The sequence below is a fragment of the Pteropus vampyrus genome, unplaced genomic scaffold (assembly GCF_000151845.1).
Source record: "Pteropus vampyrus isolate Shadow unplaced genomic scaffold, Pvam_2.0 Scaffold236, whole genome shotgun sequence".
NCBI classification, from domain to species: domain Eukaryota; kingdom Metazoa; phylum Chordata; class Mammalia; order Chiroptera; family Pteropodidae; genus Pteropus; species Pteropus vampyrus.
Window position 1 is genome coordinate 1,919,065 of NW_011889017.1, and position 10,431 is coordinate 1,929,495.

Genomic DNA, 10,431 nt, shown 5'->3' on the forward strand with positions numbered 1-10,431 from the left:
CCCACCACAGTCAGAGCTTCCCAGCTATGTGAACTTCCAACTTATTTAGAAATATTTTAAACAATTGTGACTTCTAACTTCGCTCTCCAGGCCCCAGGGAAGTTCTGGAAAGCAGAATCTCAAGATCTGACTTCAAAAGGAGAAAACTATTGCTGAATTCCAGCTGTTTCATTCCCATTTTACTTTTGCCCTGATCCGCCTTTATAGAAGCTTCCAGTAATATTTTTTTTTTAATTACAAATGTTAAAGAACTACAACAAAAAAAGAATAATGCTATAGACTTGACATTCAATTTATGCCAAAAGAAAAAAAAGAAAAAGAAAAAAGGGAATGAAAGGAATTGTAAAAACTGGTTAATGCTTACGGAACTTAGAAGATCCAAGAAAATATGAAAACAATACACTAAAGTTTAAAAGCTTTAGAAATAGAAAAGATTCTATTCAATAAAATAACATCCTTCAATATTTAAGATTATTACTATTCTGTTCAATGGCTTCTTTTAAAACAAAGTAGAAAAACTAAGAAACTAGTATTTTGGTTAACTGAAAAGTTTCCTGTCCATATGATCAAGATATTTCATTTATAGATTTGAAAAGGCATCTTTACGACAGATGTTGGGGATAGGAATTTTCAAAATATGTATCTGTAAAGAATTTCAAAAAATATTTCAAATTTTCAAACAGGTTAATTTTCCCCTATCTCTCCGTAGAAACTATCGATGTTTTAACTTATGTACTAACATAACAAGTTTTTAAATTATCTGGTATGATAAGTAGTGATCATGCAGAAGGGCAATTCAACTCAACAGTGTAGCAGCTATGAGGTAACTCTTGGTGGCACCATTGGTTTCAAGATCTCCCAGAGACCCTATGGAAAAGTGACAAACCAGCATTCAGCTGTACCTGGACATAGATAAGTGGTAACTGAATTCTAACCAGGTGAGAAGAAAGGCAATTGAGATGCGAGTTCTAGATCCAACAGTCTTGCTTATTACCAGGTGGAGGAGTGAGGAGGGACACAGGGAGTAATTCTAGACTGCTGGACAAAGAGATACTCGACCAACTCCCACATAAGGCAGATGTAAAAATACCTTTCAGTTTGCTTGGTGGCAACTTCTAATACAGATAAAAGCTCAGCAAGTCTTACTTACAGGCAATCCTTCAAGACCATCCCTGCCAGGTGAACCTCTGTCACCCTTGGCCCCTGGCTGTCCCGGGAAACCTATCATAAGAGACGAGGAAGAATTACAGCACATCATTGATGAGACACTTTCTAATAACTCAAGAGCTGTTGAATTTTTTTCGAGATTCAAAGGTATTAAGGTCTTTATACAAAGTAAATGATATTCGAAGAATCTCAAGAAAGAAATAATGAAAATGCTCAAGATGGGCTCGGAAAGGGAAAAAGTGACTCCAAATGCATACAAATAACACTGAAGCTGGATGGCTACAAGTCCCCTCACCCACCCCAGGGCCATTTCATGCAAAAACTTTCAATTAAATTCTTTTGAGATAACAAAATTTGTGAAGCTAGTGAACCAGATATTGCTATCCTTTTACTAGGAAATTTTAAGACACTTAATTTATACGCCACCTTGATAGTTTCCAACAAAATGGACAAATCGTGGAAGTATGGCTAACATTCTCATTATTATGCTTTAGTTTTGAATGTGGAAAATTAAGTCCCTTTCACATTTGAGGTCTTACCTATTTCTCCTGGAGGTCCCTGTGGCCCGGGGGGTCCACGAAGTCCCTCTGTATCACAGATGAGACAACTATCTCCTTTTTGACCTAAAAAAGGAAACACAGGGGTACTTATATATAACATGTAAACAGAAGTCTCTGCAGCATAGTGCCAGAAAAGGGCAAAGAAGACATCACCATTTTATTAGTGATGTATTCAAATATGTGTTTTCTCAATTATCTACCCCTGCTGCCGCCGCTAATCCACTGTGTGCCTATCATCAGGCACACTTCACAGGTAACCACTGGTACATTTTCAACAAATCACTAAAAAGTGATCCAGACCTCAATTTTGCCTATCAGTGTGATAAGTTTTGATCATTATAATTTTGTCTCTAACTCTAAAACTTCCCATTATTTTTTAGCATTTGTTAGCAAACTTTACATATTGCTCCTGGAATTAAACCCATGTTACAGGCTGACTGACGATCATTGAGAATAAGAAGCCACCAAAGCAAGAACAAATTCTTACCTGACACTGACATCGAAAAGTAGAAAGATCAGAGCACAGAAAAATAGGAGAAAATGCCTTTCTTTGGAAATTCTAACATCTTATGTCTAGACTTTCAAACGAAGCTAAAAGGCCTCAAGGTGTCTTAAATACACCTGTGTCCTAAACCTTAAAATGTATGGTATCTAAGCACAAATCAGGTTTAACAGAGCAGAGTGCACGTGGAGAAGCCCATGCTTGGAAGTCATAGAGGCTGGTCTGCATCACTCTTGACCCCTTGCCCTGACAGGCACGCCCCAGCTCCAGGTACCACTACTGCACACTCTACTCCAGCAGACCCCATTGTTAGGAACTGAAAAAGGACCAGTCTGAGCAGCCGCATGTCCCTCAACTCAGGGAAAGGTACACTGCTTCATTTTGTGTTCTTCCCAAGGGCAGAACAGGAGCTCATCCAAAGGATGTATATACAAAAGTGCACAAGTCTGTTAACAGCCCAGCTAAGTGCTGGGTGCCTTGGGATTCCATGGGTGCCTTTGCATGAAAGCCTGTAAGTGGGCAGGGAGAGGCGCTAACACTGCAGTCTGGGCAGAATGACGGTTCTCTAGCAGGAGTATAAAGACAAAGGAAGAAAGAGGCTTCTCTTCGGATTCAGGGAAGAGATAAACAAGATCTCAGGACAAAGAACCTTCTGACCATTAGCTCTGTCATAAAATGGAACACCCCATCTCAGAAAGTATCAAACACCTGGCAACTAGAGAGATTCACTGGAAACTAAATGCCCCTCTAATTGGTGGCACTCCCCACTTTCCTCCGCTAACAATGACTACTAAGATCACTTCTGCCTAAGGTTCTATAACTTGTGTGGCTGTCAAAATTCTAAGATGTTAGTTGAAACTGTTTCCCATGAAGCATTTGTGTTTTAGACTTCTGAAGAGCAAATTTTCTTTGCAATCCAATGCCAGAAATGGTACTCGATGAGGTAGATATGGGGGATAGCTTCCTATTTGTCCTACTCTCTGGGTACTAAGAGATATATAAATATTGGATTATCCTTTGTTTATTATACTCTAAGATAAGATAGTTGGTGCAGTGATTATCTACTCTGTTTCCAAGACTGTGACGGGATTATGATGTGTCCTGTGTTGGCGTTAGGACAAACACTTGAAAAAATTAAAGATAAAACTGAGCCCAAGGTGGAGTTAGTTGATCCACCAGAAGCAGATTTGCTCACACGGATTATGTGTACATAGCTCGGAAGGATGGTGAGCATTCCATGTACGCATTTGTGATTTGCTATAAGGGAAGACGTGCATTCTTTGAGAAGGGAACTCTCAAACTTTGAACTGAAAGATGGCAATAAGACATCAGTCCGAGAGTTTAACCTGCTGGCCATGGAGAGGGTAAAGGGCAGTAACTCTGACATCAGGGCCACCTCTTCCCATTGCATTCCGGTGATAGTTGTTTCTCGAAATCCCAACCGCAGAAAAATCACAGCAGAGTTGTAGGGAGACCCATCTTCAAATGGACTTGGAGAGTTCCAAACAAAGGGAGAATACACACACACTCACCCAAAGCTAGTGAGTATGTAGAAAGATGTTATATGCCCAAGCACAGTCATTGTTTAAGAAAAACTAATCTCTTACCTTTCTCTCCAATTTCACCCGCCAGTCCTGGCTGCCCTGGAACTCCAGGAGGACCCCGGTCACCTATTGGTCCAGGCTGGCATTCCACAAGTCCATCTGAAATAGATTTTTTAAATTATAGTATTATTCCCACCTAACTAAAGCTAGATATTTCCAACCTCTATAATTCAATCTCTATTATAAAACCAAACTATTTTTAGGTTATTCGGTAAGTATTAGAAATCCAGCTTTAGTTTGCTTGCAATTAATTCCAGAATATTAACTTGAAAAGCATGACCAGCACACAGCATCTCATCCATTCACTCACCATCACAAGCCACCACTTTTGAAATTTCTATTTCATAAATCTAAAACATATTTTAGTTCATTAGCCCTGTCTTGCACCTTATTTCATTTTTATCTTGTAAAGTACACACCATCATCCTTATTTTACAGATTAAGAAACTGAGGCACAAAAAAGCTAAGTGGTTTGTCCACCATCATACATCTGTGAAGTCCAAGCAGAGACTGGAGCCACTTTATTCTTCATTTTTCCAAAGCAAACTTATAGCACAGTAATCATTATTTTAGAAATGCAGACTGTCTGTGGGGAAATGCCTCTAATTCATTATTCCTATTCAATTCCGAGCATCATTCATGTGAAGAAGTATGAAAATGAATTGTGGTAATGCAAACACTATCTTTTGTGGGTTCTAGCAAAAAAAAAAAAAAAGTATTGTTTTATAGTTCAGATGCACACCACGATCATTTATGTTTCCTTCTCCAACATCTTTGAAGAAAAATAACAGAGTGATTTAACCTACAGCTTCTGCCAGGGCATCCTCGTCACGATTGTAGTCCATACATGTGTGAGCTAGAGCTCCTGCCTCCCTCCCCAACCACCCCCACCCCCCCCACACACACACACTGTCCTCTCATCGGGATAGAGGACAAGGAGATTGGCCCAGCAGTCACCTGAACACCTGTGTCCGTGCCTTCTGCTGTGGGGCCCTCCCTCTGGCTTGGATGCATTAGCCAGGATCGACCTTTCCCACTGCCCCAGTCCAGCTGTCTCCCTTTTATACAAGGTATCAAATGGGCAATGATGGGTTTTCTCTCCCGAACACAAAGGCCTAAAATAGGGCCAAAACCTTCCAATTTTATGACTCTGTTTAGAGCTCAGAGGAAAAAGTTAGTTTCAAATGTATAAGAATGTAAGTCCAGGAAGAAAACATTCTTGCTTTGCTGGTTGGTTGGTTGCTAGCTTCCCTCGGTAAAACGTAAGTGGTAAGGAGGTCTGGGCGGGCAATGACTCTGTCGCAGAGTCCACTGGCTCCTGCTGGCTCCTTTCCCACCTGGCTTGTGAATCCCGTCAGTCTTGAACAAAGTGGAGTCCATTTTTATGCTTCAAAGAGCAGTCCCTAAATTCCTTGACTGTAAAAAACTGGTATTCACAGTTCTGCAAGCCAAGGGTATATGAACTCCCTGATTCTAAAAAAGTAGCCTCATGAATATTGACAGACATAAATTATTACTTTCTTTTCCAGAACATACCTCCTGCTTGGCTTCTTCTTAACCAGAATCTTTTCACATCCCCGGTAAGAAAGTAACTTTACATTCTCATCAAAACCAGTTTAAAACAATTTTCTGTCTCAAGCAAGAATAATATGATTATTTCTGAGGAGTTCTAAAAGGCAAGTTCAGATTTGACATTTACACTGCCTATTTAGCGAGGGCATCTGCAGTCACAGGTGGTTTAGGGCTGGCTGCCACATCTGCGAGGAGAACACAGGAGCAGAACCAGGATGTAGAAACCTCTACATTGCGTGGTTAATGGACGATTGATCAGTCCCAAGGTGGCAATTAGTTTTAAGATGTAGCCTCTTTAACATACATTGTAAATATGAATAAAAATCTCATTTATAAATTCTCTGTTGATGTTCTGTGACTGTAAATCACTTAATTTACATAGGCTAAAAAGGGCCACCTGGAACATTGGGATGGCAGATATCACAATGTGTTCGGCCAACACATCCTACTCAATTAACGGTAGTGGAAAATTCATATCTTTATATGAAATTTTTCTTATTTCAGTACTGGCACAATTGCCAGTACCCCAAAAATAAATATTCTCTTAGATTTCCCCATGGCTCCCCACTCGCTTCATGTCTTTGCCAATTACTCTTTAAAATTACAACCCCACGACCCACCCAGCCTCGCCACTACCACTCCATATTGTAAGCTTTTCCCTACTTATTTTCATTCAACCTGCATTTAGCATTTCCTACATACCATAAAATTTACTTATGTATTTGGTATACATTCCCCCATAGAATGCATGCTCCAGGAGGGCAAGATGGTTTTGTGAGTTTCGTCACCACTCCTGGGACAGCGCCTGGCCTATCGTAGGCCCTCCAATACTTGTTGAATGAATAAGTGAGCTAAAGGTCCTTCTGATGCTCACAACCTTTTCTCAGACACCAAGAGAAAAAAGGACGATGATGTGCTTGAACTCCAGTACATAAGCCACCTGGTACTTAAGGTATACAGACCCATCTTCCACCACCCCCAGGAGGATTAGTAGGACCTGCTTTGGAAATCCGAACTTACTTCCATTGGCAACTTAAATCCTCTGAAATGTTCTTGCATTTTGTACTGATATTACTGCAGGATCATAGGACCTCCTTAACTAAATCAAGACTTTGATATTCTGTCCTTAGCTTTGATGAAGGTTGTAGGGAAAATCCATGCAAAGTACCTTTCAAATTTGAAGTCCTTCATGGTTACTACATAGACTGCGTGGTCTGTACCCATACAATCCCTCCTTTGTGTGAGTGTGAGTGTGAGTGTGTGTGTGTGTGTGTGTGTGTGTGTGTGTCTGTCTGTCTGTCTGTGTCTTGGTATTAGCTTGTGTCTCTAGATGAAGTAGAATACGTTCCATTTTCAGTAAAAACTGTACAACTCAACTGATTTGCTTTTTAGCTTTAGATGCCAGGAGGCTCAGAGCTGCTTAACATGTTTCTTATTTCTTTAAACCACTTTTATGATTTGATCTTTACTATTCCTTTCTGTAGCACGACTACTTTTGCAAAGATACCTAAGTGGGATATAAATAATTCATAAATCACTGGCCGTGCCAGCCTTTTGAACTGCATGTGAACTCTGCAGCGCTCTTCAAAACCAGGTCTAGCTCTGCTCTGGCATCCTGCCCTCACTTGCACGAAAAGGTTCTAGAGGAAACCTACCTGTGTGGCCTGGTCGTCCGGGGGCTCCAGGGGGCCCAGGAGGGCCCTGGGGTCCATCTCTTCCACTTGGTCCTGGCAAAGACAGCCCTGGAAATCCTTGGTCACCTTTTTCTCCTCTTTCACCAGGGTAGCCAGGAGCACCAGGCTGCCCTGGGATTGAGATGCCTGAAACCAGAACAAAAATCTCATGTAAATAATTACAATACAAGTTTAACGTCAACAGCACAAACCAGTTTTATTAGCTCTGTCCGAGGTAAAATGGCTAGGAACTACTTGGACAAGTAAAAACAAATCGAATTGGTAGGCTTCGTACAATATAAATGCTGACAGTCGAATGCCTCCTACACATTCACTTTAGGAAAAGATTAGAGGCAGAGAGAGTAGATGTGACTTGTTGAAAAGATATAAAAAGTCCCACTCATTAAATACATGTTTAGACCTAACTACATGCTAACCCGTACCTTACAAAATAAACACTTTCCTATGAACACATCTTGCTTTCATAACTAGAAAAATGTGCAACGAAACTGCTAGCCATTTTATGCAAATATCTAATGCACATGATAAATATGTTCAGAATATAAACTACAGAGTTTTACAAATATTCTTTAAAAATCGGTTAAGGATGCTCACCTGGAGAGCCTGGTTGGCCTTGTAATCCTGGGAAACCTAAAAAGAGAAAGAGTTGGACAAACTAAACCTGGTTCACCTGTGATTTATGGTTTTTATTTCTGTGCTCACGAGTACCCCTGCTCAAGGGGAACAAGGAAGTCTGAACTTGTGGAAATGCTACAGAGATGTAGCTGCAGAGATGCCAAGAGAAGGGCCCCTGGAAAGCCAGCGCGACAATGAAACACAAGCTTAAGTGAGACTCAGTCACTGCATGGTCTTATAAGGCATGCACAGGTTTTCAAAATGAGAATGAGTACAGGTCCAAAATGGAAGAAAGAGAAAGAAAGGATGAGAGAAAGAACAGGGAGGATGGAGGAGGAAGCAGGGAAAGAGGGAAAAAAAAGGAAAGGAATTTACCCTTGGGGCCTGGCTCTCCTCTCGATCCTGGCAGTCCCGGGACCCCCCGCTCGCCTTTTTCTCCCAAGGGTCCTGTGCCGATAACCTGAATTACAGAACACAAGATGGATCATCGTGTGGCATGGGAGGGGCTGGTACTGTATATTACAGTAGTATGGGTAAAGAAACTAATATCATTTCAAGAAATGTGAAAGCGAAGTAGTGGTGGAGGAGGAGGAACGGGGAAAGAGGTTGGAGGGGAAGTCAAAAACATGTACAATGAATGTTATCTAATACTCCCCTTGGAAAGAACTTTACCTGGCATCTCTGCTTCCTTTTGTAATAATTTGCCTGGCAGGCACTTTACCAATGAGGAAAAGTTAGAAAAATATTCATTCTGAGGTTTAGGTTTGGCATCTCTTAAGTGTTCATATAAGCCATAAGATGAATATTCTACGTTAAAAAGCATCATCAGAGAACACCCTTAAATTTCCTCAAGCAACAAGTAACAAAACACTTTTTTTTTTTTTTTACTAGAAGAGGTATTCCGCTTTCTTTTTTAAAAAATGGTCCAAAGTGGGGACTTCCTTAACGCCCTAGGGATATAGGACAAAAAGAATGGACTGTTGGCCTCATTAAAAAGAAGCGAATTGATTCAGTTATAAATTACTGAAATTCAAGGAAAATTACCAAGTCAAATGTTGCATTTTGCCCTTAAAATGTAATTTCGTTGTTGGAATTAAATTACTGGATATTATTAAAATCTGATGATGAGGTTAAAGTAAAAACAGGTTATTCTAATGCTGCTGCTGGATCACAAATATGGAATATGAAATCATAAGTATAGATGAAGTATATTAAAAGCATTAAGAAAGCTTGATAATTTGATCCAATAATCTTATTCTAAGAAATGTAGCCTAAGGAAAAATTATTCAAAAACTCTCCCACCCACACATACGCAAAATGTCATGTATAACTATTCATCACCAAGTGCAAAAATGGCAGCGTACAAGAGCATTACAGTAACATTTTCATTGTTTCAAAAAAAAAAATTGGGGGCAAAACGCTTAAAACAATTATAGCACAACACTCTGACAGGATACTAAAAATGATTATCCTAAGATAACTCGAAAACGTGAAAATGTTCTTTTTCAAAAAATGTTACATGCATTAGTTGCAAGTATGTAAAAATATGCATATGGACAAAGAGTATTAAAATGTTATTTGCATAAACAAAAATTGTTTACTAGAATATTCAAATTATGGACGATCTGTTCTTTTATTAACATTTTCCTTAATGGATTATTTAAAATAAAAAAGTTTCAGAATATGTTGCTAATATTCTTAACCACATGTAAATCTTTTCATTTTCAGTGGTCAAGGATATGCAGAAATTATCAAAATATAATAAAAAGTAAGTATTAAACTCTACTCCATACAAAATATAAAGCATTATTTCAATTTATATGCAGCCCCTTTAAATAAAAATGTAATTCTAGGAATGTTGTGGAGCACGTGGCATATGCAGGTGTTTGGCCCAATCTCCTCTCCTTTGCTCATCTCAAACGCTCTCACAGGCCAGCAAACATTATTCATACTCACAATTCCAGGTGGGCCTGGAGGACCTGCTTCACCTTTGTCTCCCTACAAAAGAAAAAATAACTTTAGCATTTTAAAAATTATATTGTATTTTTAAACTATAAAGAGTGTCTTGCAGAAAAAAGAGTTAAACTATTTTTTTCTGGAAAAATAGAGATTGTGCCCACTGTACACTTAAATGAGTTACCTCTCCTTAGTATCTCTCTCTTAGTATTAAGTATCTTATAATCTCTTAGTACTGTGATTAGCTTAAAGCGCTGTTATAACAAAAGCAAGCACATTTCATTTTGCTTTGCATAAGTGTGACATATGGAATTAAGGATTTCTACAAAATATAAATGTGAGCCCAATTATTCACATTACAAATGAGCTCATAATTTTGTTCTGTTGACTGCACGCGCCCTCAGACAACTTTAATAGTCATTTGGAAGTTGAATTAGTACACAATGGTTTTCAATATAATAAAAACAAATAAAATAAAATGATATGAAAGCTTGTGATTTCTAAATATATTTTCTTAAAAAAACATTTTGGGGTTTTTTTTAGGTAAATTTGCATTGGATGTCATAATAAAAGGATATTTATGGTTTTTTCTTTCTCCTTAAAATCCAATATTACTTTAAAACATTGGGTGGATAAATTCTGATCACCCTGAGGATTAATTTAATTTATATTAGCTGAAAAACCCAAAGAAATTAATTCTTTCATATCTAATGTTCTCATTTAAGCATCTTTATAATACTTTTAGAAGTCCTAAGAGATGC

The 10,431-nt window shown here is 38.8% G+C and overlaps 1 protein-coding gene across 1 annotated transcript in view; it reads right to left on the minus strand.

The window, feature by feature from the left end:
• COL4A1 (collagen type IV alpha 1 chain) overlaps positions 1-10,431 on the minus strand; it is a 92,643-nt gene that overhangs the window by 37,617 nt on the left and 44,595 nt on the right. Inside the window, exons 18-23 of the mRNA XM_023519771.1 lie at positions 8,090-8,174; positions 7,694-7,729; positions 7,061-7,225; positions 3,837-3,932; positions 1,707-1,790; positions 1,151-1,221 (exon numbers count right to left, since the gene is read on the minus strand). Of these exons, the coding sequence (XP_023375539.1) occupies positions 1,151-1,221; positions 1,707-1,790; positions 3,837-3,932; positions 7,061-7,225; positions 7,694-7,729; positions 8,090-8,174 (537 nt within the window). The remainder of the gene's footprint in view (positions 1-1,150; positions 1,222-1,706; positions 1,791-3,836; positions 3,933-7,060; positions 7,226-7,693; positions 7,730-8,089; positions 8,175-10,431) is intronic.